We start from the raw sequence: 27,217 nt of genomic DNA, 5'->3' as shown, positions 1-27,217 counted from the left end.
GCCAGTCTCTAACGAACTCAGCAGTTTGAATTTCTTTATGATGCGCCACTCCGGCTGTTGCACGAGTAGCAGTCAATGCAATAATTCCCATAATAACTGCAATAATCAGTCCAACCATTCGACGTGTTCTTCTTAATATTCTTTCAGCGAGCTTCTGTACAAGGATCATCAGAGGTGAGTCTTGCCATGGCCTCAGCAACTTCACTGGTATCCAGATTGCTGGCCTTGCTCTAAGAATGTATAAACTTTCAGAGATTAAGTTTAAAGACATACTAGAATTAACACAGGTATGAAGGGTGCAGCGTTCACAAACGATGCTGTGACTATTAGGGTGCCATTGTATTTAGGCCCCTTTAGTAACAAGTATGGCAATGGTAAACATGCTGTGAAAGGATGACTTTGATTTGGTCTAAAGGACAAAGTATACTTATCCTTAATGTTTAACTTTCCTTCCCACACTTTAAGAGGGTGGAAGGCACTTGCTAATTTCCATAAGTTAGTCTGAACAGAATTGCCAAATTGCAGAAGAGGACTTGCCATTCCAACTCCATGCCATTGGATAGGTTCATTAACAGGAGCACTCATTTCTACAGTTCCATTCAAACTATAGCACTTCCACCTTAACTCTGAGTGAGAATATTTTCCTTGAGGGAAGCCTTAAGGGCTCCAATCAATGACGTCTCCGTGGGAGATATTAAGCACGGAGGTTTCTCGCTCTTACACTGTTGCCAATGTGCCCAGTCAGATTCCTTGTTGGTAGCCCACATCTCACAGAACAGTAGATTTGTGGACCTAGTAGCATTAATCTCCTGTCCTTGAAAACCAGATGCATGAAGCATATAAAACTTGATATGATAATAATGGGTAGTATTGACCATGGATAACCATTCTTGAAAGGTTATATTTGGACATTGAATTCCATTTCCCATACAAATAGGAACTCCTTGTACTCCCACAGTATAATTTTTAATCTCTTTACCCTCCTCCATTGGCTGAAGAGGACCTCAGTTGTTATAAGGACCAGGTAGCCAAGAAGATTCATTAGCCACTACAGGAATACCTGTATCTCCCCAACTTACTGCTAAGTTAATTGGAGGATTAGGGAAAAAAGCTTATAATTATGATAAGTTTCTTTTACCTGCACAGTTACCACCAGTAGCATACATAGCAAGGTATAAATTTGTAGCATTCTGAGGTTTCTGAATCATCCGAATTATTGCTTCCCCTTTGTCACAAAAATTCTTAAGCTGTCCCCAGGTGGGAGGATTAGCTGTCTGCTCCAAAGGCCTTTTGTGTTTTTTTCTTCCCAGAGGCATCTCAGCAGCCTAAGCATCTGGAAAATTTCTCTTGCTCATGTCTTAAGTTTTACTAACTTTGTTGGTACCCACAACTTCTCGTTTCCCCTGCAGAAACATAAACATAACCTCGACCCTACCTTAACACTTTCCCCTGGACAATTTTGATGTTGAGACGTTTGTGATACATGGGCTGACTCAATTCATCAGTTCTTTCCACAATTCAATGTCTTTCAGCAGCTATTGTTTCTGTCATGCCGTCTATTCTTGGGGGTCCTCATATCCCCCTTTTGTTTAACAAGCATCTCCTTTAGAGTGTGATTATCCTCAGTTGTTAATTGTTTTGGACTGTTTAAGTCTGAGACATCCTCCAAAATTTGAAACAAATTACTTATTTCTTGAGTAGACAATCCAATGGTAGGACACAACCAATTATTATCACCCCAAATCTTTGAAACTCATTAAGAATGTGGAACTGATCTCTCCTAATCTGTACCTTTTGTGGGTAAATTCTCTGTTTACTTAATTTAAATCCTAAATAACTAAGAGAATCTCCTCTTTGTGTTCTTTCAGGAGGAATTTGTAATCCCCAACAGGGTAAAATTTTCTGTTCCACTTTAAACATTTTTTCCTAAGGTATCTGTATCAGAACTATCCAATAAAATATCCATATATTGATAAATAATAGATTGAGAAAATTGTTTATGAACCATTTCCAGTGGTGGTTGTACAAAATATTGACATAGGTTGGGCTATTTAACATTCCCTGGGGAAGGACATTCCAATGATATCGCCTTACTGGTTGAGAATTATTATAATTAGGAACTGTAAAAGCAAATTTTTCTCTATCTTGTTCTTGGAAAGGAATAGTAAAGAAGCAATCTTTTAAATCAATAACTATAATAGGCCAATCTTTAGGTGATAAAGAAGGTAAAGTAATTCCAGGCTTACAAGATCCCATAGGTTGAATTATCTTATTTATCGCTCTTAAGTCAGTTAAAATTCTCCATTTTCTAGATCTCTTTTTTTATTTACAAACACAGGAGAATTCCAAGGACTAGTAGTTTCCTCTGTGTGCTTAGCATCTAACTGTTCTTTCACTAGTTGTTTAAGCTCCTGCAATTTTTCTTTAGGTAAGGGCCATTGCTCCATCCATATAGGCTTCTTATTTAATCATTTAAAGGCAGACCAGTTGGGTTACCAGCAGTGGCCCCAACTCCAAATTGGGATAGCCACTTTCTGTTCTATCCTGTTGTTGGACAACCTGCATAGCCTGCGATTTTCCTTGACAATTTTTCCTAATATCTTCCCCAGGAACATACCCATTTTTAACATCATTTCTAAAATTGTAGGAATATTAGAGTTCCCCATTGTGGTAACAAATCTCTCCCCCATAAATTCATGGCTACATCAGCTACATAAGGCTTTAACATTCCCATTTGTCCTTCCAGGCTCTATATATTTATTTTATCAATTCTACACTCTTGTTTTACTTGAGATAAGGTTCCAATGCCTACAAACTGATACATCAGCTTTAGTGTCTAGTAGGCCTGAAATCTCAATGCCATTTTTTTGTAATCCAAATTTAGCTTCTTATTGTTGATAACACTTTGTCCAAATACTTTGTTTTCAGTAGTTACAAAACCTCCTGTCCTATAATTGGAGCTGCTTTACCTTTAAATATGGGAGTAAAAACAGTTGAGCAACTTTACCACCAGCATTTATTTGCACAGTCCTTTTCACATAAGCCATCTGTAAAAGCATTCTAAACAATCTCTATAGGATTTTAAGGGGCAACTTTAATCAATACTGTGGAATAGTTTTATAAAGTGTTAAAGAGAGGATCCTTTTTATAGATCCCATGTAACATGTTTATTTAACTTGTCAATTATTAACAGTGTGGATCAAACAATTTGACTGTATTTTATTTAATGGAAAAATAATTTTTATAGGCTCTTTATCAGTAAGAGATCATTTTTATGAGCTTTCACCTTAGTAGCCATATTATCTACTAAGCTAACAGCTCAATCTGTTTCAGGTGTTACATTTTTATAGAATTTAAACAAGTATTTCTAGAAAGCAGGAGTCAAATTTTCAGTAATGATAAACAGACAAGAGCATACCCAATAATACAGTTTAAAATCATGAATTTTGTTCTTTTAGTACATTTACTAAGAAAATTAAACATTTAAGTTAACTAGACAATCAAGAGAAGAGAACGTCCTTTATACAATGAATGGCTAATATCTCTGGAAATTCAAGCAGCGTTGACTTAGTATCTTATGCTGTGACCACAACTGGTTTTTTTGTTTGTTTGCTTGTTTGTTGTTTTGTTTTTGTTTTTTTTTTACTAGAAGTTGTGCTTGTTTGAAAGTATGTCTCTCTCCCATGAAGGGACCATTGATAGTGAGTTATTCCCACTATTAGGGAAAAATAAAAAACATTTCCCACAAGGGATCTTTAATATTGAATTATTTCTGCTCTGAGGGAAAAAGCAAGAAACATTTAAACCAAAGTTAAGCAAACAGGCAACAAGAAAATTCTAAGCTCTGGGCTTGCTGTGCTGGCTGGGGCTGCAGCAGTGAGGCCCACCTGCTGTCCGTCTTTGTAATCCCTCAGCACTGCCCTGATGGGCAGATCTGTGAAAGAGCTGACAGGCAGAAAGGGCTCTGAGTATTTCAGCTATACTCAATTTCTTATATTGGAAAGAGCTTTTTTCTTATTCCATTTTTACTGAGAAGAGGCCTTTTTCATTCCTTTATTTTCCCTCTTCTTACCAGGAAAATCTTTTTTTCTTGATTGATTGAACATTTCTCCCTTTTCTATGGGGAAATTTCCTTTTACTTCCTTTCTTTCCCTTTTCTCTGCTAAGAAGGCCTATTTTCTTGATTTATTCTTTGTCCCAGAAGCCATTCTCTTTCTGTCTTTAAAAATTGTGCAGTTACTGCTTTTTCTTTTAACAAGCATTTTAGTATTTTTTTGCTTCTGAGATGGGGAGTTTAAATTCCTCATGACCCTTCCAATCCTGGAGTCCTCTTACCCTGAGAGCGAACTTTCCTCCAATCCTTAAGCTATCCAGATCCTCTGTTCTTCTTCTTCTCTAACGTTGGGCACCAGAATGTTGTATATCCGGTGTGAGTTCATGGGGGTCCATGGAATCAAGACACAGGGCACCTCAAGGATGATTCTTAGCCTTTTCCAGCTCAGGGTGGATTCCTCTCTCTGGACTGAACCTCAGTCACTTAGCTTTTTCATTGGTATACAATTCACACCTTTAGCAAGTCAATTCCATATACCCAAACCTCTTAAGCTCCCCAAAGGGACAATGCCAAATGCAAATTCTCAGTGAAGGAATACCACAGTGTTCTGGTTTGTTCTAAACTAAGTTTTCATAGGCTTTGAACCCCTAGGAAACTCTCAGATAAGACCCCAAACAGAAGGTACAGGAGGCAGGGGGTGACAATCATAGAAGGCAGATCAAAGCTAGGTGCTAACACTCCAGAGTCAAACCAGGTGTAGCTCTGTGGGAATTCTCCCCAAACATTTACCCATCCTTTCCTACCTCTATCCATGATTCCAGCTCTACTCATCCCATCCTTCTATCTACTCATTTATTCATCCCTTCCATCCATTCATTTTACTCTTCACTCCTGTCCACCTACAACTTCATCATCTGTCCGGCCAGCCAGCCATTTCTCATCCAGCTCGCCACCCTCCATCTAGAACCTGCCATGCTGTCCCTGTGCGTGGGTTCTTGACCGCGCTGGTTAGGGGGTCCTAGAGAGATGGAGACAACACACCGGTCATGGCCTGGTGCATTAGGAGTCATTGTTGGTCTGGGGAACCAGCAGCAAGAACGTTCCCATTTGTTTCCTCACTCCCAACCACTTTATTTACAGAACAAGGCAATTGCCACCCCTGTCCAGGGTGTGTGGGACATGAGAAACAAGCAGTTTCACACAGGCATCGAGATAAAGGTGTGGGCCATCGCCTGCTTCGCACCCCAGCGCCAGTGCACGGAAGTTCATCTGAAGTAAGCCTGCTTGAGACCTCCTGGTCCTGTTTCTGTCGGTCAGAGGGCGGGTCATTGGGGTTCTGATGTCAGCGGTTGGAAGCCTTTCTCTAACAAAGAACACTTGCCCAGCGAGGGTGACCCCCAGGACTTGAGATGAGAAGAGGTCAGAGCACCTGATCAGTGAGTTGAAAATACAGTCGAGCAGAGGAAATACCACACACAGGGGCCTGGGCTCAGTCTTCAGTACAGTAAAACGACAAAAAGCAGGATAAAAGTCCAGGCAGAGTGGCGTGGAGATGCACAGCTGTACTCACAGTCACCCAGGAGGCTGAGGGGCAAAATTTCCTTAATCTCAGCCTGGGCAACGCTTGACTCCATCTCAAAAGAAATTAGTCACTAAGGAAGTAGAAGTGGACACTTAACTCTGAGGTTTCCTCTTTTTTAAAAAAAAAATTCATGGTCTATGTAACTCTGGCTATCATGGAACTCAACTATGTAAACCGAGGCTGGGCTTGAACTCAGAGATCAACTGGCCTTTGCCTCCCAAATGCTGGGATTAAAGGTGTGTGCCACCATGCCTGGCTAAAATTTTTAATTAGATTTATTTATTTGTTGGTGTGGCGGGGTGGATATGTGTAGATCCACTGCAGCACGCATGTGGGTGTCGGAGGAAGTTGGTTCTCTCTTCCCACTATGTGGTCCCCAGGGATTGAACTCAGGCCATCAGGCTTTCCCCAGCACCTTTCCCTAGTGCTGCTGTGCCACATCTGCATTAAGTGAAACGGAAAACAGGGAACTGGATGGGGAGGGATTGTGAAACAGGGTGACAGTCGTGCTGGGAGCAGTGGCTGTTCCCCACGCACATGAGGGGAGGGGTCACAGTGAACCCAGCAAGCTTTGGCATATGCTTTGCCCTTTTTCCAGTAGCTCGGGGCAGGTGGGTACAACAGCCCGCAGAGACCCTGCTTCTCAGCCCAGGACACTGTGAGCATCGTTGGGCCAGTGGCAGGGGAGCCTGGGCATGACCAACCTTGACCGGTGCCAACAAGAATGTGCCCTGGGGTTGTACTTTTGTTCCAAGGCTAGAGGGAAGTGAGACATTTGTTTTCTCCCTCTCTGGGGGCAGGAAAAGGAGGACCCCAGAGCCTGCAAGGGTGTAACTGTCACCTGACCACCTCAGCAAGAGGCCCTTCAGTGACAGTGTCCAATGCAGGGCAGAGTTCCCCGGCCGGAGGCTGTCTCCCGTTGATTGGTGGCATGTGCTTCTAACAGAATGAGCCAGAACCCCAGTGAAAACAAAGGCAGAGGAGAGGCTGGGTCCTGGCCACCCCCTGCCCACCTTCCACCCGTGCCCTCCCTATCCAGAGGCATGCCCACCTGTCGGCATGATGGCAGGTGCACACACACGGGCTCTGTATATGTATGGGGAGGTGATTACCGACCCACTGGGTGGGAATCTTCACTGCTGATTGGACGTGTTCTTACTCTGAGCATAGACGCAGTCAGTCTCAGGGTCACCTGACTCTGCTTGAGTGCCCCTTGTCCTACTTTCTCCTGTTCCTGTGTCTGCTAGCCCAGCTTGTACCTGCATGGCACAGAAAATCCACTCTGTGTCACTAAGGGGAGACAGCAAGCATGCATTTCATATCTGCCATTTTATCCCAGCGTCGACATCCCTGGGCCTTGCGTGGGTGTGTAGCCCACTCCCCCTTCCATGGGTTGATATAGTTTTGATTTCTGCCTTTATCTGAGATTTAATTCTAGCATGGCAAGGTACCTACCCCCTACCTCTAGCCCTTGGAGGCCAAGGCAATAAAAGCTTATTTCTTCATTGTTTAGACAGTCTCGTGTGTCCCAGGTTAGCCTAGAACTCCATATGTAGCCATGAATGACCTTGAACTCTACACCCTCCTGCCTCTCACAAATGCTGAGATTCCAGGCATCCATCACCATGCCTGGAATGTGTAGTGTTGGGGACCAAACCTTTCGCATGCTAGGCAAGCGCTCTGTCAACTGAGCTGCATTCCCAGCCCTGAAGAAACTTAATTCTAACCTGCATAAACATGGTTTTTTGCTTGTTTTTTTTTTCTTTTTTTCTTTTTCTTTTTCCCAAGACAGTGTAGCCCTGTATAGCCCTGGCTGTCCTGGAACTCACTCTGTAGACCAGGCTAGCCTTGTATTCATGACTCAGAGATCCACCTGCCTCTGCCTCCCGAGTGCTGGGATCAAAGTCGTGGGCCACCAGAGACCAGTGGCATCCTCTCTCCACCCCCACTTTGTAAACCTTATTCAGAAACCCTAGTTGATATGGCATCCTTACCATCCGCTATACATCTCACCAAGGTTGCATTTTCCCTCAGGTCCTTCACAGAGCAACTGAGGAAGATCTCAAGAGACGCTGGGATGCCTATCCAGGGTCAGCCCTGCTTCTGTAAATACGCGCAGGGGGCAGACAGTGTGGAGCCCATGTTCCGACACCTGAAGAATACCTATGCCGGTCTGCAGCTGGTGGTGGTCATCCTGCCTGGCAAAACGCCTGTGTATGGTAAATGTCAGCTCTCTGCAGGCTTAGGGATTTGAGTGGCTTACGGTGGGTGTGGGTTGCCTGGTCCCCTTCCTGTTGACTGAACTGAGTGGTTGCTTCTTGCCCAGTCCTAAGCCAGAGAGGGGACAGGGAAGTCTGGTCGCTCTTGTCAGGGTTTGGAGTCATCCTCATTGTCTTGCATGAGGCCACAGTCCCAGGAATCTAGCAACGCTGTTGCCCATAATGTGACTTGAGGGTTGGTTTCATGTTCACGCTGTGGCTGTGGCGTAGTGTTGGCAGGTGGAGGAGAGTCCCCTAATGTGCCAGTGTTCCCTGAGGAAGCCCCACTGACCCTTGAGTCCCCTGGACTCAGCATGTATGACCCCTGCTACCACCCCAGTCAAGGGTGGGCTTCCTTATGTGAGAGGGTATTTGCTCATTTATCAGCGCGAAGCCTGGTAATACTGGCAAAAAGGGAATGAATCGGGTACAGCCTTCTGTTCAGGAGGCTCTCAGGGGGCGGGGAGGGTATATGGATAGGTCTGCAAGGTGAGAGCCGTTTGCTCCCACAGGCTTCCAGCCAGAAGGGTGTTGGTGTGAGATCTGGTGGTGCAGGGGCCAAGAAAAGCAGCTGTCTATTCTATCTAGCCACAGGCAGATACAGACCGGTGAAAGCCATGCTTCTCCCTCCAAGTTCAAAGGCTTTCTTACTCTAGTGGTGGTGTTTGGATTCCATGAGTATTGCCTCTGGAGTCCTGGTTTCTAGAACAGCCCTAGGAGCAATGACCAGCTGCTTCGGGAAGGAATCTGGAGATGGGGGAGTATAGATCCCCCACAGCTCTTTGATGTTGGTTCTGTGTTTGCCAAAGGTTTTGAGGAGGCCGGTGCTTTTATTTTTAGCTACCCAGGCATTTGCTTAACATGAGGTGTCATTCCTTCTGAAGAATGACGAAGCCTCCGTTCTAGCCGGCTTCTGCTCACCCCACCCTGGGCCCCGGTTCACAAATGGGTGGTGTGAGATGTGCCTCCAGCTTCCCGTCCTGATGAGGGTGAGGCAGGCCCAGGTGCCTGGCAGTGCCGGGTTCGGTCGGGAGCTCTGCCCCTCCACCTGCCAGCCCCTGCCACAGACGGGCTGCAGACAGGTGCCTGGGGCAGCTGCCGTGGCTGAACACTGCAGCGTGCAGTCCACGTGGGGGCCGGAGGCAGCCGCTCCTCTTTGGGAGCCGTGACATGTGTACCTCTGCTCCACAGCCGAAGTCAAGCGTGTGGGAGACACAGTGCTGGGGATGGCCACACAGTGCGTGCAGATGAAGAACGTGCAGAGGACCACGCCCCAGACCCTGTCCAATCTCTGCCTAAAAATCAATGTCAAACTGGGAGGCGTCAACAACATCCTGCTGCCTCAGGGCAGGTGAGGTGGCCCCACCCCGCTGCATAGACACCGGCTGGTTTGGATGGTCGGTGAGAGGTGTCTGCAGGTCGTGTGGGATGACTTCTGGGCTCCCTAATAGTTGGAAATTAGTGTGGGGCCACTGCCACCCCTGCTGCCTGTGCTGGGGCCAGCAAGCTCCACTACAGAGTTGTGAGATCGAGGTCAAGAGGGGTTTGTTTGGAATGCCCAGGAGATGGGCCCCCACACCCGTCAGCTGATCCCTGGAGCATTCCTGCGGTGTAGACTCTGGTGTTTGCCACTCGTAGCTCTCACTGGTGGGATCAGAGCACTCTGGATAGAAAGCTCCATATCGGAGCCAGTGTTGATGGGGCCTATGCCTGGCCCAGGAAGTAAGGTCCTCTGGGGGCCTGCTGGCTGCCGGTGTGGAGCTGTGTCTTCTTCCTCGTGTGCCTCCTGAGGTTAGAGGACAAGGCCAAAGTTAATGTTTGCCCTTCCTCAGACTGTGGACCTGTGGTGGAGGCAAAAGAGAGTGACCACAGTAATCGCTTTGGTTGAGGAACTGCCTATAAAGACCAGGGGGAGGATGGACAAGCCTGTGTTCTGGGGGACTGGCTGTGGCTCCGTGTGGCATGGACTCGGGTGGCCTCTTGTTCCAGCCTGTGCCAGGATGAGTCGGGGACAGGCAGGCTGAGGAGCCCAGATTATTTTGGAGAGAGAGACAGGTGGACTAGATTAAAGAGACTGAAGTGGGAGAGCGACAGTCCTCTCAAGCTCTTGGTCTAGTTAGTGTCAAAGACAGGGCCCTCATGACAGAGGAGTGGCTTGGGCTGGGCAGCTGGACTCTGGCCTGTGCCAGGAGAGAGGAGGAGGCTCGTTGTTAGAGCCCAGGCGTCCTCTGGTATTAACGCCACGAGGTTGGATGAGCACCCTTGAGTGAATAGCAAGGAGATCTGAGCCCTGTGCCCAAGGTAAAGTTCAGGGTAGCCGACAGAAAGAGGCGGCAAGGAGGGGAGGCATCCGAGTCATGGCACTCAAGGGAAGTGTGTCTTACATCACAAAATGCCAAGGAGCCATACTGTGTGGCCAGATCATTGGACCCAGTGATGTGGCAGTCACTGGAGACCTTGAAGGAGGAATCTTGTTGCCATGACAGCATAGAGTTGAGTTAGAAGGAGCCTGTGAGGCAGCAGCAGTCCGGGCTCCTGGGAAGCTTTGTTTGGCTACACATGAAAGATGAGAGGAAGCCGAGGGCAGGTGTGTCTTTGCTCATGGCAGGTGAGTCACATCCACCCCTGTGTCGGAAGACAGCTGCTACCCTACCCGACTGTGTCTGCTGGGTGGCTTGGTAGTGGTGGGCACCCAGCTCCTGCTTTAACTGTCCACAGAGGAGAGGGAGACCAGGGGACACAGACATCTTGAGCATGGTTAGCAGGACCATGAAAGGAGGTGACTAGGGTATTGGGAGTTGGGGGTACATGCTGTGGTTGGAGGCCCAGGATGCTACTTCAACTCCTTCTGTGCTCTGGCAGCCCCAAGAGAATGAGTCATGGGGCAGGTGAGATCCTAGAGTACCCTATGGAGGTAGGAGGCCTTGAACGAGGCCCCCCCAGTGCCCAGCCAAGACGGCTGTATACTCAGATCTTGCTCCGGTGCATCCCAGGCCTCGTTGTTGAACCCAGTAGGCTTTCTGTGTGTGTCTCTAAGGATACAGATTCTGTTGGGGTTGCTGGGGATGTCTCTCACTTGTAAAGGGCTTACATAGCATTGGTGAAGCCCTGAGTTCAAGCCTTGGCACAGCCTAAACCAGGTGGGTTTGGCGGTTCATGCCTGTCATCCAGGCAGGAGGGTGGAGGCAGGAAGATCTTTTAGGAAATGTACATATTACCGCTAGGGTTGTCCCCCAGAGAGGGACGGGAACAACTTGACTTATATTGCTTAAGTTGCCAGACATCCATGCGTTGTCCTAAGCCGGGGCCTCCCACACCCACTTTCTTCTAGGCCTCCAGTGTTCCAGCAACCTGTCATCTTCCTGGGAGCCGATGTCACCCACCCCCCAGCTGGGGATGGGAAGAAGCCTTCGATTGCCGCAGTAAGTGTCCACACTGTCCTCTGGGCTCTCCTCTGGTGCCATGCTGCTTGGGGCACCCTTGGCCCTCAAGGGCCGGTGGTCTGTTGCTGTGGTGTGGCGAGGAGAAAGACATGGAGCTTACTCACCTGCTTGGTTGGTCAGATCATGATTTAATGGCAAAATGGTGACTGGAGGGGCTACTGAGGGTGTCACAGGGGTGTGCAGGCTGCCACCTACCCTGCTGTCTGTGGCGTATTTGGTGGGCTTCCCCCGTCCATCAAGGCAGCCTTGGCTGACCATTCAGCAGCCGCTCCCTGTTCTCAGAAGACCTTCCCTGTCACTCTAGTCAAGAATCCAGGGTTCTGGAGCCAGGGTGGCTGAACGTGTTCAAGGAAGCAACAGGCTGTTGTGGATTGCTTGTCTGAACCTTAGTTCCTATCCCCACACGTGCCTTCTGGCACGATCAGTTTCTCCAACATGAGTGCCTCAGAGAAGTGCTCACCTGGTGTGGAATCGGACCTACAGGCCCTGTGCATGCATACAGCCTCGGTCTGAGTGGGCCCCAGCACCCCTTACTCGACATGGCAGTGGCATCCTTACCCCCAGCGGAGCCTCAGCCTCAAGCCACACTCTGCCGTTTCTCTCCTTCAACTAAGCTTAGTCTTTCTGGACTTCTCACACGTCCTGCTGCTGTACTTAGGACCGTGAAAGGACGTGTGAAGTACTTGCTCAGTGCCCGGCATACAGCAGGCTCCAAACAGACTTAACGCCGTTGTTTGATCTGTCTTAAAGGCTGGGGTATGGGATGCCGTATAGGACGAGACCCCATTCCAGCTTCCAGACTGGAAGGAGCCCCCATTTGCGTCATGTGCGCTGGGCAGAGTTCTCAGGTTTGGATTGCAGGTGGCATCTGGAGCTGGGGTACCAGGTCTTTGGCCACACTGGGGCTCCACCTGGTCACCATTAGCTTTTGTTTTTGTTTTTTTGTTTTTGTTTTTTTGTTTTTGTTTTTTTCTGGGTCATTGTGCACAGGTCCTCTCTCTCTGTAGGCTTTGGAGGCTTAGGCCAGTGTATCAGTCCAGAACACACACACATACATACACACACAGATTTATTGGGCGGCGTAGAGGATGTAGTCTTACAATGGAAAGGCCAAGAATAATCAGTACTTGTTCAGTCCATGAGGCTGGATGTCTCTGCAGTCCAACTTGCCAACAAGAGTTTGGACAAGCAGGCAAAATGCAAAAGGCTGCCACTAGAAGGTGCCACTCAGATTTAGGGCCGGTCTTCCCACCTCTGCTGATGCAATCAAGAAAATCCCTCACAGGCATGCCTAGCTGCTTGGGTTTAAGTTGATTTCAAACAAACAAGATTAGGCATCAGAGCCAGGCTTATCAAATTCTCAGGAGCAGAAATCTATGTGTTTATCCCCGGTGCCCACAGTTCTCAATCAATAGGAACAGGTTTCCACTCATGTTGGCTTATTTCTCTTTATACCAGCTTGAAATATCTCTGGGTCTATTTTCCCAAAGTATAAGAGGGAAATTGTAGGTTTGAGAGAAAAATTGTAACCCCAGGCAAGGTCCAGAGCAAGGAATTCTGGGAGGGCATAGAGACATTGTTCTGTAAAGCTTCTCAGAGGGGTAGCAGGTCGCCTGCTTCCCAGGGACACAGAGCCCTTGTCTTAGTGCTTTCAAGGTATAGGGAAGTGTTTCCCCCAGCTCGGAAGTGGGCAGGCCTAGCTGCAGCTGGCCAGTTTACCCTGGAAGCCCCATGGTGGGCACTCTGGCTGGCTCTCTGGTTTGCTCCTTCAGATGACCCCTTAAACAGCCAGCTTGTTCCAAGGGGCTGTGCCCTTCCTAGGGACCAAAGTCTGGAGGTAGTAAGTCTTCGATGCGCATATGACTTTTTGGAGAAGCGTTTGCTCTAGAAAAACTAGAGACTCCCTAGTTGCTTTTTTGCACAGGTAATTCAACCACCTCCTCTGACCTTATACACGGTGAGGGGCAGTTTTGCCTTTTTTTTTTTTTTTTTTCTTTTTGTTTTTTGGTTTTTCGGTTTTTTTAAGACAGGGTTTCTCTGTGTAACAGCCCTGGCTGTCATGGAACTCTGTACACCAGGTTGACCTCGAACTCACAGAAATCTGCCTGCCCATGCCTCCTGAGTGCTGGGGTTAAAGGCATGCGCCACCACCGCCCAGCCAGTTTTGCCTTCTCTTGGGTACCATCTTTAGAAGGTACTTTAGCAGCACCTTCTGCTGTGAGGGATGATGTGGGGAGATGCTTCTTCACAGGCCGTCCAGCAGGACCCTGAAAGAGGGACCCCTGGAGCCCTCGTCACCTGCTAACTGTGTGTCCCACAGGTCGTGGGCAGCATGGACGCACACCCCAACCGCTACTGCGCCACCGTGCGTGTCCAGCAGCACCGACAGGAGATCATCCAGGACCTGGCTGCCATGGTCCGGGAGCTGCTCATCCAGTTCTACAAGTCGACCCGCTTCAAGCCCACCCGCATCATCTTCTACAGGGATGGCGTCTCCGAGGGCCAGTTCCAGCAGGTGGGCTGCAGGCAACTGTCTTCCCGGCCTTTGCTGATTGTCTGGTCACAGGGTGGAAGGCAGATTACAGGTTCAAGCTATGCCATATGAGATTCTGGGGCCCATGGTGGGGGACGACAGGAGTGCCGTTGCAGATACAAGCTCGGGCGTATATAGGTGAGGGTGGGACCAAGCCAAGGAATATGAGCATTGGGTTTAGGGTCCAATGACAGCTTGGAGCTCTTTGAAGATAGTGTTCAGGGACCAATACAGTGGGATTGGAGAGCTGTGGGCCTCATAAGTGCCCAGAACAGTGAGAGGAGGGCCTTGCAGATACTCCAGCCAAACTTCAGTAGCAGTATGAGCCCACTGTGGCCTGAGGAGCTGCTGCCCTGGGGTTCCCCTGCTGGTCAGGGCTACTACTTTCTCCACCTCACCCTAGTCCAAGGTCTGAAGGGCTTGAGAATCTGCTTGCCTTGATCCCAGGCTGATGACATCCAACAGAGGACATGTGCATTTGCCTTCCTATCCGGGGTGCAAGCTGCAGCTCTTCCTTTTCAGAACAGACACTCGTGGCTCCTGGGAAGGAGTACACTGTCAGCCCCGGCCCTTCCTGGCCAAGCCTCCGGAGCTGTGCTCTACAAGAGCCTTGGTGACAGCTTCCACGGTGTACACCGTGACCCAGAGCCCCGCTGCCTCTACGTAGAGCTTTCTGTACTCGCAGGCTTTCCAAGTCCTCCTCTCTGGTAGAGAGGTTGGACCTGCCTTTCTCAGCTCTACCCCTCCGAGAATCCCAGATTCCCCACAGCTGAATTGTCTGCACTAGAGTTCTAGACATACTTTTGAAGCATTGTAAACAGTGTTTGATTGAGACTGTTAAATCTGAGGTGGCCAGGCATGGTAGCACATACCTTTAATCCTAGCTCATGATGCAGAGGCAGGCGGATCTCTGAGTTCCAGTCCAGCCAGGGCAGTGTAGTAAGACGTCTCAGAAAGAAAGGGGGAAGTGGAGAGAGACAGAGAGAGCACTGAAGAGCAGCTTGGCTGCCTATATCTGCAGTCCTAGCCACTCTGGAATCTTGGGTGGGAAGATTGCTTGAGCCAAGGCCTTGTGGCTAAGTTGAGTAGCATGAGGAGACACTATCTTAACCAAAGTCCAAGTACCCATCTATGTACTGCCATTCTGTCCCGGGACACCTTCACTTTCAGGGCTGACAGTTGACAGGTGGACGGAATGGCTGTTGCTGAGTGCCACTTGATGTCTCAGCCAAGGAGCTCAGGTCTGGCTCAAGACAGTGTTTGCCCCATGTGTCTTTCCTGTCCTCTCAGCAAGCAAGTGACAAATGGCTCGGTTGTCCACGTCCACGAGTCTTCACAGTGCTCTTTACTGAGCACTGTGAGAATATAATGAGAACATTGTGAATCCCAGGCCAAGCAGTTTTGTGCACTTTCTAGTTTTAACCATAAAACCTGGGTGCCCTCGGTCTCCATGTAGATAAAAGTTGGGCCATAATTTTTATTATCAAATCTATATAAACTAGAGTTGTCTGGGAAAGGGGAACCTCAAGAAGTTATCTCAATTAGCTCGGCTTGTCAGCATCATATCTGTAGGACATTTTCATATTGCTACTTGATGTAGGCGAGCACAGTCTACTGTGGGCGGCACCATCCCCAGACAAGTGGGCCTGGGTTGTATGAGGAAGCTAGCTGAGCTGAGTGTACTGGTGCATCCTTTTACTCCCCGCCCCTGGGGAGACAGAGGAGGTAGATCTCTGTGAGTTCAAGGCCATCTTTGTCTACATACTGAGTTACAGGCTAATCAGAAAAAGGGGGGGGGGGACAGAACACAAGCCAGTGAGTAGCATTCTTCCATGTTTTCTGTTGAGTCCATGCCCTTCCTTAGCTCAGTGATGGGCTGTGGTCTGGAAGTATAAGCTAGATGTAAGATACACCCTCTTCTCGCCCACGTTGGCCTTTGGAGTCTTTTTTACACAGCAGCAGAATGAAGCCAGGCAAGCTGGCTGGCAGAAGGCAGAGGGGTGCCCCTGGCCTAGCCCTGGCTAAGCTGCCTGCAGAGCAAGGCCCCTAATGGCTGCCCTCTCCTGCAGGTCCTCCATCATGAGTTGCTGGCCATCCGAGAGGCCTGCATCAAGCTGGAGAAGGACTATCAGCCGGGGATCACGTTCATCGTGGTGCAGAAGCGTCACCATACACGCCTCTTCTGCACAGACAAGAATGAGCGGGTGAGTCCCAGCCCTGTGGCTGTCACAGTCTGGGGAGACTGTCCTGAGAGGCAGGGCTTCCTGAGGATCCAGGCTCAGGTGTCTAGCAAGACCAACCACCCCCCCCACCCCACCCCCCGCTTTGGTGAGGGAAGTCCATGCGTGAAATGTCATGTGTCTGATCAATGATCTAGAGGTGTTTCAGAGACAAAAGTGTCAGAACTCATGGCAGTTCCAGTGATTAAACCCGGGTCCCTGTGCTTGTGTGGCATGCACTGTACTGACTAAGCCATCTCCCCAGACCCAGAAATGTGTTTTCTGTGCTTCACCCAGAAGGGCAGGACTGCGGGGTATCTACCAGACCCTGAAGCCAGTACTGTGAATCCAGACCCATCCGCTAGGGTCACCACACTCTGCTGCATGGTGGTCATTGTGGTTCAGCTCTGCCCCACGGCCTCCTCCAGGGTGGCCCAGTGTTTGTCTGTGGGGAGATGGGGGTGTACCTTGCCACAGTGAAAGGAACCACTCAGCAATACAGTACTATAGCTATGTTCTCCAATGTCTCCAGTGCTATATCCTAAAATGACATGAAGATGAAAGACCAACAAAAGCTCACAGAACCTCGAGGGGAAATTGACGAGTGCAGTAGCACACAGGTGGATGATGTGGCACACCTCTGTCAGAACCTGAAAAAGGCGAGCGTGGGTGGGAGCGGGTGGGAGCAGGGCCTGGAGATGGTGAGAAGAGCAGCAGGTGGCAGATTCACATGGGAGGACCAGGAAGCCTCGGGTGGTTTCTAAACCTTAATCTCGTAGAAACCGTATGTTTTGATCATTATGCAAATGAAGTTTAAGAAAGCTTGACACTTTCACTTGGCTGCCCGTAGCTCATGCATTACAGATAGAACAAAGAGAAAACTACAGAGCACTCAAACGGTTTCATACCAAATCAGCTCAGCCTGCAGACTCGAGTGCACCGATTATAAAATGAGAAATGGCCCTGCAGACCATGAAAGGAAGCCGTGGAGCTTCCAGGCCTGTGTCTCTGCTGCCGGAGGTATTAGTGCCTGGAGACAGCCTCCCTCCCCCAGGATGGGCACTAATAAGAAAGGAGTGAGGACGGCATGTGCAGGAGGGAGGGGACCCCCTCCATGGAAGCAGAGGAGACAGGCGACGGCAGTTCCTCACAGACAGTGACACTTAGCCGGAGAATTTTGAAATGTGTCACAGATGCTTATGGAGTTATATGTATTTACAAAATCATCTCTGGAGCTAAAACCCACATTTTTTTTTTTTTTTAAAGTCACCCATGCTGGAAGTCTTAGGGCCCAGAAAGCTTGACAGGCAGATTTCCTACACAGACCTGGGCTGTGGATCCTCACAAAACATGGCAGAGGACAGTAAAGGAGTAAGAACACACATTTTAAAACAACCCACAAAGCTTGTGCTGCTGTAGAAAGGAAGGGTTATTTACCACGTCATAACACTAAGTGTGGACAGGCGTGGGCAGTGACTGAGATCCAGGTCAGAGGCTCCAAGCCAGCATGTCCACACCCCAGCCATGAGGTGTTGTGTCTCCTTCTGTTTCCCTGGTCCTGCCTCCAAGGATAAGGCTGTTGGAGGACTGACCAGAGGACATGGCACCCAGTCCATTTCAAGAGGAAATGCCCACACTGGTGATGGGAGTACAGATCTATCACCAGCTTGGAACACGATTCTGACAGTTTCTGTGTCTGTCCGTCCTGCCAAAACAAGAAATGACCTGAGTGTTCAAGGAGATTGTGTATAGGAATTGTTTGCCTGAGCATAGTGACAAGCCTGTCACCCAGCACTCAGGAGGCCGAAGTAGGAGGATTGCCATGAGTTTGGTCCAGTCTACAATACTCCGTGAGTTCTAGTCCAGCCTGGGGTACAACATGAGACCCTGTCTATAAATAAACAATAGAGGGATTTTATGGCATTATTGTTTGTGCTAGCAAGAAAAGCACAAAAGTAACCACACCCAGCAGAATCTCTGTGTGTTTTGTATGTGTAACTGAAATATTTTTAGCTGAGCACAGAGGTCCACAGTGCAGTCCTAGCACTTGGGAGGTGGAGGTGGGGACCTCAGGAGTTGGTCTCGTGCTTAGCCCCATAGAGAACTGGAGCATAGCTAGTTTATTGGAGCCTATTCAATGCAGATCCTTCAGCAAACAGACTGCTTGCTGGTAGCATCTGGATGCAGTGTGAACAATAACCGCAGCCCAAGTTAAGCTCTGCCCGCCCGCCCCGCCCCGCCTGGTGAGCTCTCTATGTTGTTGCAGGTTGGGAAGAGTGGGAACATTCCAGCAGGCACAACCGTGGACACGAAAATCACCCATCCAACTGAGTTTGACTTCTACCTGTGCAGCCATGCTGGCATCCAGGTAAGAAGGGCGGCTCCATTTGACAATCAGGGATGTCTGGGTTGTTGTCGTACATTTGGGGTGTGTTGTGAGTACGCCGATGGAGCTCCAGGTCATGGTGGGTTCCTGCCCAGGTACCAGAAGACTGGGTCAGACTCTGGGAAGGAAGAAGTAGGAAGGAACCCGTGTGGAAGTGGGTGTGGTAAGACCAAGGCGCAAGAGACAGTGATGGTCAAGGCCAGGGCGTGTGGAGTGTTCTATTCTGGCAGCTAGTGAGCTAGAAGTCGAGACTACAGGAAGAAGCCACTGTGGTTGGGGCCTGGAGAGCACATGTCCAGCTGCATGCTACCAATAAAATGCCGGGACAAGGAAAGTACTGGAATGCTCTGTGGCTCCTGTAGAAGGCAGCAGTCTGCTGTCTTCCTGATGCTAGAGTAGGTCTTTGAAGACTGGCTAATAGAGGGTGGACAGAGAGGAGCCACCACCCTCCCTGCTAGGCAAATGCCACTCTTTCTTGCAGGAGACTTTGGAGGGGAAAAAAAGGCCATCAAATATTTCCAACTCCCACTTTTTAAATGTTAATATTAATATGTGGCTTTGATGGGAGATTTTTTTTCTCTCGGTACGATAAATAAAACATTGTAGAATACCTAATATATCCAGGGGGCATTGTCTTTCAAGCAGCCCCTTCTAAAATGTTCTTTCTTTTTGATTGCTACAGCAGATGAATGTTTATGGGGTGTGGGGCGCAGTGTGATGTTTTAGCACAGGTATGCAGCCTGTGATGGTGGAGGGGAGTACCCTCCACACCCATCCGTCTCCTCAGACTTTGGTCAGTTCTCTGTATTAGAAACACTGAAAATCTTCCCTGCTGGCCGGCTTGAGTCATGGCCACGTTTACTATTACTCAATGACCTGTGCATGGTGATGTTTGCCTGTAATCTTGTGCCGAAGAAGCCGAGACTGGAGACTGTTGAGTGTCGGGTCAGCCCAGATTAGTGTTTCAGGGCCTGGTTGGAGGGCAGGGGAATGTCTTAGCTGTGATTTTCCTGTATGTAAGTACACACATGTATAATCCATTTTAGAGTATGGGGGAAGACAGGGTGTTTCCCTTTTACTGAGGATGGCCTCCAATTGGACTCCTCCTTCCTCAGCCTCCCAAGAGCTGGGCTCCCAGGCATGTGCCAGCATGCCTGTCTTAGCAGGAATAATTAATTACTGTTGTGGTTCCTGGGAAAGGTCTCATGGTGATTCTTCCTGGCCCTCTGACCTCTTCCAGGGGACAAGCCGTCCTTCTCACTACCACGTGCTTTGGGATGACAATCGATTCTCTTCGGACGAGCTGCAGATCCTGACATACCAGCTGTGTCACACCTACGTGCGCTGCACACGCTCCGTGTCCATACCTGCGCCAGCATACTATGCTCACCTGGTGGCCTTCCGTGCCAGGTACCACCTGGTGGATAAAGAACATGACAGGTAAGTGTCGTGCCTGGAAGGCAGTTGAGACGAGGCTGGTTTCTTGTAGGCGGTGAAGAATGCCTTCCATGGAGGAAAGCGGCTGTCTCCTTGGCCATTTGTCAGCCCTGGGGCCATAGCCAGGCCGCTTTCCATGCATGTGTCTGGTTCCTGTTCTTGGATTGGTGTCCAGCAATGACAGTGTTCGTTGTGTCTTCCTCTGCAGCGCCGAAGGAAGCCATACCTCTGGGCAGAGCAACGGGCGAGATCACCAAGCGCTGGCCAAAGCGGTCCAGGTCCACCAGGACACACTGCGTACCATGTACTTTGCTTGACATGTTGTAGTGTTTAGCGATTGTGTACCAAGTTGGATTCACACGAGACCAGCTACACTCAGACCAACAGATGCCCAGCCCCTTCGTGACAGCCAGCATCAACATGAGACGTCTTTGGTTTTATTAGATCCTCCATTTTCCAGAATGCCTTCCGTCCCAGATTTCAAACTTGGATTTTGAGCTGCAGGCCTGTATTGAGACCCCATTGTAGGAAACATGGTTTGCCAAAACCCATAAGCTGCTCACTGAAAGAGTCCCATGTTTCCTAAAAACAAAATAGCAACAACAAAATGTCCTAAAACCAGTCTGTGAACTCTCAGGGCTTTAAAACATTAGTTTATTCGGTCGTTCGATTACTCGTTTTAAACACCTGATTCTCAATGAAATCAATGGGCTCCACCTAGCTGTGAAGGCTCTGAGCGTGAAAGCCACACCATCACCATTGGGGTTTTAAAGCCTGGCCCTAAGAAGTTGTCGCTAATGTTCAGTTCTAAGGGACGCCATGTGCCCTGCAGCCCCAGGGCAGATGGCTGCTAGGTATCCATGGTGTCTCTTGCCTGCCACTGCCTGCCCTCGAGGCCTAAACGAAGGCGTCGTGGCAGCGGACGGTCACATGTGTCTAGAGCAGTGACAGGTCCGAGAGATTGGCAGACAAGTGCCATTTTGATAAAAATTTATTTAAAAGGAGAAAAAAAGACAATATACTGACAGTCTAATCATAAGATTTGTCCTGTGGGACTGTGACATTTATTTTCCAAAGTTTCTAAAGAATACGGGTCTGTGGTGATAAATACAGTACAATCCTTTTTCACTGTTATGTCTTTAATGTAAGAGAAGAATATATATATATCTGGTTTGCAGTATTAATGTGCTAGGTAGATGCTGTTTTCCTTTTGTTGACTATGGGGTGCTTCTTGGGACCTGGTTCACATATCAGGAGCTGTTCGGAGCCTGGAGACAGGCCACCTCTTGTGGCTTTTAGTGCTTAAGTAGAGGAATATGCAACTGGCTTCACGTGACAGCGATGCACCCCCCCTCCTCCTCCCCCCCTCCCCAGTGTGGACTGTGTAGCCTGTACCTCTGGGAAGGACAGCGTGCTTGCCAGTAATTTGCCGTTCTCCCTGCCTCCTCCATGTGTGTCGCTCAGCCGATGAAGCACAAATGGAATTTATTTCTTCTTCCATTGCTGGGAACGAGTTCACGGACGAGCGCACCCCTCTCGGTGTACAGTTCTGGAAGGTGGGTTTCGTAGGATCTATGCACTGAAATGGAGAGAGAGAGAGCTGCCGGCGGGCGGCTCTGCTGGCGTGGGGCTGGCAGGTAGGCACGGAGCATACCCGAGAAGCCGATGGTGGACAAGGCCAGCAGGGAAGGCACAGACTGCTCTGGGTGGCGTTTGCTTCTGGGCCTCAACCTGGCCTGGCCACCCTAGAGACCACTGAACTGAGAGGGACACTCCAAGCGGCCCCGTGGGTGGCAGCAGCCGCTTCAGTGTGTGTGTGTGTGTCCCGTGGGACTCTTTGTGCTTCTCCTGAAGCTGAGCGAGAATCAGGTCCGTGTTCCACACCCGAGTTCCCGGAAGGAGCTGAGACTCCTCTCTCTTCTGTGCTGCTTTGTGCTCTGTGGGTTTTCTCCGCCCCTGCTGACGGTCGTTACCCTCCCCCACCCCCCACCCCACCCCCAGCTCTGCGTGATTTACCTCTGACCCTGCGGTGGAGCAAGGGTGCCCACCCCTGCCCTCCACTGTGGCTGGCACCTCATGCTTGAGGGCACAGTGCCACCTCTGCCCCATCACCCACCTGCTCTGGAGCTGGTGGGCAGGGCGGACGCAGCGACCTGGGAATTCATACCCGCAGCGGGATGTGTATCTGTGTGTGCATGTGGGTGTCTTAACTAATGACATTAGTCTCTTCTTGCTGTGTCTTTAAAAATCTTTTAAAGTGACAAACTCCAGTCTAAGAAGCACTGGGGCTGTCTGCTGTCCCATTGGCAAGTGGCACTTTCTCAAACTGTTTCCAAAAGGATATAAAAACACTCTTTCTTAGCCCACCACGCGTGGTCAGGCTGAAGAACTTGTTCAGCTGGTAAACTTTTAGACTCTGAAATTAGATTGTTTTCGGCCATTCTTCACACCGGATGTCTCAAAGGTGTATCTTTTGCCCCTTGCCATGGGATCTCAGTCATGCAAATGAGTGTGTTAGAATGCAGATTCTCAGGCCTGCTGCCAGCCTCTTGGATCTGGTGCAGCCAGCTGGGCATCTGTATTTTAGGCCACCCCCTCCCCCACCCCCACCCCTGTGGCTGTGGAGGCTTTCTGAGGCAGTCCCCCATGACGCCTCCGAGGGAGCAGGAAGGAACCCTGTCAGAGCTCACACCTAAGGGAGCACTTGTGAGCTGGGAAAAAAAAAAACCTGAGCTGGGAGTTTTGTTTTGTTTTGATCGTCTTGAAGGATAAGTTTTCTTTTTGATGGGCTAAAGTACTTTCTTTGGCTGATGATTACTTGTGACACTTTTAATACGGAAACCATCCCCAGACCAAATGTCCCCAATTGAGTTTAGATGCACATCGTCTACACTTCCGATGGTGCAGTTTATAAATGGCTGGAGTTCCAATTTCTCAGGTAAATAATTGTTTCCCCGGATTTTTGCCCTCCCCTTATTATTAGCGTAAGTTCTGAGACAGTGTGAGACCTCCGAGTCTTCTGCGGGAGCCAGCTATCAGGCTGCGCCCCGTAACTGGCGACAGGGGCCGCTAGCTCCTGAAGTATCTCCCGAGGAGGGGATGCCTGGCCAAGGCTGAGGACCGCCCACTTACTTGCTAGCTCTGTTTCCAACCCCACTGTTAAGTAAGGTGTGCCTTGCTTTAAGCAAACTGAATGTGATTATGTTGTTATGCCCTGTATCCATTTGCAAGGGAAACTAGGATGTGCCTGTCTCTTTAAGAGAGGCTACCCAATCAGACTCCCATGCTGGGACTCTTCCTAGTATGTTGTGAGATAGTCACTTTTCAAAACCCAGTCATGACTTCTATCCCTTTACCACTGTGTACACCATGCAGCAGCTTCTCCCTGTGCTGACGAAGCAGTTTAAAACTCGAGGGAGACCTCAGTGCCCCGTTCTGTAGATGAGCCCTTAGTTGTAATCTAGCAAAACTCCCATCTTGTCACCACTGTGTCGCAAGCCCAGATTCTCCTAGTTCCCATCAACCCTGAAGCTGAGCACACCTGTACTTCTAGAAAGGGGCTGCCTGGGGAAGTCCTCACATGCACACTTGATACTCCTTGGTCCACTCTGCTTTCTCCAGATTTGACCTCTTCGCCACTCACTCCTCACACCCACCCGCTTACTGGCCTCGAGGCCGCAGGGCCCTGCCAGTGGGAGGCCGCTAGCTCCATGCTGTCCGCAGCTAGCCCAACAACTGTTTTCCTCATGTTTACCTGTTACTGAGCGCTCGACAGAAAGACAGCCCCTGCAGTGGGGTTGGCCAGGGTTTTTTTGTTGTTATATGTTATTTTATTGTTTTTAAATGCAGATGTTGCTATTTATTTTTTTTTTCCCTCCTGCTCCAGTTTGATTCACCTGAGTTGGCTCTCCCAATGCATGTGGTACCTGATGGATATGGTAGAGATTATTTCCCCCAACTTTTATAAATGACCCGACGTTTACCTTCAGGCTTGCGGATGCTTTATTTTTGGAAGCCACAGATGTAGTTTTTCTGGATGAATTGTTTTTCTTATAGATGCAGCAGTATGCTTTTGCATTGATCTGCAGGGTGATTTGAATTTTATTTTTACAAGCAGTTTTTCAATCAAATTCTATATTTGATACAGTGTGTTAAGGGTAGACCAGCCCCGAGTCATGCAGCTGGGACCCCTGAGTGTCCAGGAGGCCTTAGGGCTGGGCGGCCTCTCTTGGCAGTCCCTGTGGTGGTAGCAGTGGCTGGTCACAGGAACCTTCAGGGTCCTTCAGCATGGCCCTGACCTCTTGGATTGTTACAAGGATTTTTCATGGGCATTTTGCTACGCAGGCAGTGGACAATCCCGGTGGCCCCGGACAAGCCATAAGCAACCTTCCTGTGACCTTTCCCTGACTCATTTTCCACCCCCATGAAAAAAAGGAATGTCCCCTGAGTAGCAGTTACACTCCCTTGGTGTTCATATGCCTCATCTGTGAATGCAAACATTTTGTTTCTGTTTTGAGCCCTTCCCCAAAGTAACCATGCTGGCTGGCTCACGGTAGGCAGCGTAGTGTACCTCTGTCATGGGTGCCCTGTTGCAGGCATGCTGACTCCCGGAAGTTGCACTGATCTTGCGACAGTTTCCTTTATCGCATCCAACTCCATATCTGCTGTACTCCTCTGAAGGGATTGTAAACAGATTCAGTGGCAGGAGTGATGTGGATGTGGGACGTTGCCTCGCTTCTGCGATCCCAACACACATTTCAGTATTATATGCTAGCGTGTGCGGACTGGACTCTGTTCTCTCCAGCACTGCGGACTAGCCTTGTCCTGCTTTTGGACAAGAAGTTCTCCACCTCTGGACAGGATGGCAGTGCTCTTTGAGACCTGAAGGCTTGAATGTAAACGGATTAGTTAGGAGTCTCTGTGGCACTTTTGGTCTGTTTTCTTGTGGTCCGCCAGGCCCCCCAAAGTATGTCATTCTAGTTCCATGTGACCTTTGTCAGCTTGGACAGCATCTGAATGGCCCAGCCAGTGTTAACAGGCCATCGCTGCATTTCTTTGACCAGCCCTCAACTTAAAGCTGTAAGGTCACGGCTATGTCCAGCTGTCATTTATGGTGCCATCCATGGATGGCAGGGATACCTGAAACCCAGTCCCTTCACGCCTTGTGACCCTGCTGGGGTTCTAAGTACAAGCTCTGTTCAGCCCCACATGAACTGTCTGTGGTCAGGGTACCCAGTGTCTAAAACAAGGAGCTTTTACACTCAAACCGCCGTGTGTGTGTGTGTGTGTGTGTGTGTGTGTGTGTGTGTGTGTGTGTGTGTGTGATGTCAGTGCCATTCCAGAGCCCTCACTTTGTGTCTTTTGGATTTGTTCTGCCATTTTATTGTCTCAAGTTGAATGTATCGGCTTAGCCAAATCACTACAGAAGGTGGTTTCTAAAAACCTTTTAGACAGATGCATAAAAGCTACCTCTGACTTCTCATTGGTTTGTGTTTGCTCTGAAGCATCGCTATCCACACTGAATATAGCCAAAATGTCGCCTGAATAAACCGAGTTGTGAACTCCTCTGTTCAGTTCTGGCTTGAAAACGTGTGTGCCATACTGTGATCTGGGGCGGCCCTCTCTGCTATCCAGGGGCTCCTCAGCACCGCCCAGCTACGAGAGTCTAGCACCAGAGAGGCTGGCAGAAGGGCTTCTCTGCATGGGGAACATGCATCCTCCAGGCTGGTGGGGGGAGTGACTGTCGAGGGCCCCATGCGGCCGAGCCTGGAGACAGCCCGTTTCTACCTGTCTGGGCTTTCCTATTAAATGTAATAAGAAGGCATCTTTTCCCCTGCTGGCTTATGAATGGGTTGTAAGTGGCTTGCTTCCCTGCTCTCTCCTACCTTTTTATACACTATAAACTCATAAAGGTGCTTCAACACCGACTCTCGTGCAGATAATGTATTTACAGCAGTTGCATGGATTCAGAGAGTGCAGGCAGAGCTGACCTGTGATCTTGGGACCCTGTGTGAAAGTGGAGGACTGAGCGCTGTCCTCTGACCCCAGGCTCTCTAGTGTTGGCAGTGCAGAGCTGACTTCCAGAGTTGTCATGGACACCCACCACCTCTAACCAGACCTCCTGTGTGTGCTTGTCCGCTTTACTGTCCAGAAGGTCATCCTCGTACATCATGGCTAGATCTACCTACATCCCCTTAGCCCCTCTCTCAAAGTCTCCTTGGGCTAATTTTGGAAAGTCAGCGTAAGAGTCCCCCACTAGTTGGCTTAGGAAATCTTGAGGACAGTTGGTCAGGGTCATGAAGGCAGGTGCTTGGGTGTTCAGGGGGATGGGAGGGCTCTGCCAACTGTCATCTTTGTGACCCTCCCCTCTAGTTCTGGGGCACGGTTGGCTGGGGCCGGGGGTGTCACCTTACATGCTTTTGACCTGGGCAGCTCACTGCGCTTAGAAGTCCTCACACATTTCTATGTGGAGGGACCGAGGCATGGCATGTGGGGATTCGTGGCACCCCAGCTTATATGGGTCCTCTGACTCGGCTGAGGGTTTGGTGAGACTCCAGAGAGGCACTGGGCTCGAGACATGTTCTGCCTAGGGTCGTGCCCGCCCTCAGAAGGCACCAGCACAGAGGCAGCCTCCCCTCTCATGACTCTTGTGAGGGATACCAAACAACCCAAGGCCTGGCCACTGCAGTCTTCAGCTAACACTTTTTTTTTTTTTAAACTGGTTGCCGTGAGAACTCTGGCTATGTGAAACCTTTCTATGCTCTGGCGGGTCTAGTTCCTCCATTCCTGAGGGCTAAAAACACTGAAGGAGCTCCTGTTTTGTTTAGAGCTGCCTTTATTTGAGTTCATTTAAAGCTAAGGCACCGGACAGTACCTTCTTCCCTGTGGGTGTCACAGGAAGTAGGTGTGGGGACCCTCCTCATTGGGTTCTTTCTGCCTCTTCAATGATGTTAAGGACATCAGTGGGTCACAAGAGCACCTCCACCAGCCATGAGCAGAGTGAGGTGCATATGTGGGATATCTCCATGTTGTAATGGCCACTCAAGGTGGGGACAGAGCAGGCCCTCCATCCTACAGAGCAGGTGGCCCCAGCCCTGCCTCCAGGCTCTGGCTGCCCTGGCTGGACACCTAGTCCCACACCTTGCCCCCTTAAAGTTTAAAGTTTGTTCCTCTCTGTCCTTTTAGAACCCTGCTGGGGCTGGTCTTTAGTTGACCCTGCCTAGAAAGCTCACCAGCCCTCGGCTCCTTCTTGTAAACTGTGATGCCACCCTGCAGCCATAGAGACCCCCCTCAGTCAGTCCCATC

The 27,217-nt window shown here is 49.4% G+C and overlaps 1 protein-coding gene across 2 annotated transcripts in view; it reads left to right on the top strand.

The window, feature by feature from the left end:
• Ago2 (argonaute RISC catalytic component 2) overlaps positions 1-25,235 on the top strand; it is an 84,270-nt gene extending 59,035 nt beyond the window's left edge. Inside the window, exons 11-20 of one of the 2 annotated variants that reach the window (XM_006989198.4) lie at positions 148-174; positions 5,195-5,328; positions 7,671-7,855; positions 9,086-9,245; positions 11,226-11,316; positions 13,658-13,852; positions 15,940-16,074; positions 18,356-18,457; positions 19,716-19,915; positions 20,121-25,235. In XM_006989198.4, the coding sequence (XP_006989260.2) occupies positions 148-174; positions 5,195-5,328; positions 7,671-7,855; positions 9,086-9,245; positions 11,226-11,316; positions 13,658-13,852; positions 15,940-16,074; positions 18,356-18,457; positions 19,716-19,915; positions 20,121-20,229 (1,338 nt within the window). In that variant the 3' untranslated portion in view covers positions 20,230-25,235. The remainder of the gene's footprint in view (positions 1-147; positions 175-5,194; positions 5,329-7,670; positions 7,856-9,085; positions 9,246-11,225; positions 11,317-13,657; positions 13,853-15,939; positions 16,075-18,355; positions 18,458-19,715; positions 19,916-20,120) is intronic. The other variant, XM_042264972.2, reaches the window with a different exon arrangement.
• The last annotated feature ends 1,982 nt before the right edge of the window (positions 25,236-27,217 follow it).

This window comes from Peromyscus maniculatus, chromosome 20, assembly GCF_049852395.1.
Source record: "Peromyscus maniculatus bairdii isolate BWxNUB_F1_BW_parent chromosome 20, HU_Pman_BW_mat_3.1, whole genome shotgun sequence".
NCBI classification, from domain to species: Eukaryota; Metazoa; Chordata; class Mammalia; order Rodentia; family Cricetidae; genus Peromyscus; species Peromyscus maniculatus.
The sequence above is the reverse complement of the archived record's forward strand: the minus strand, read 5'-3'. Positions and strand labels throughout refer to the sequence as shown.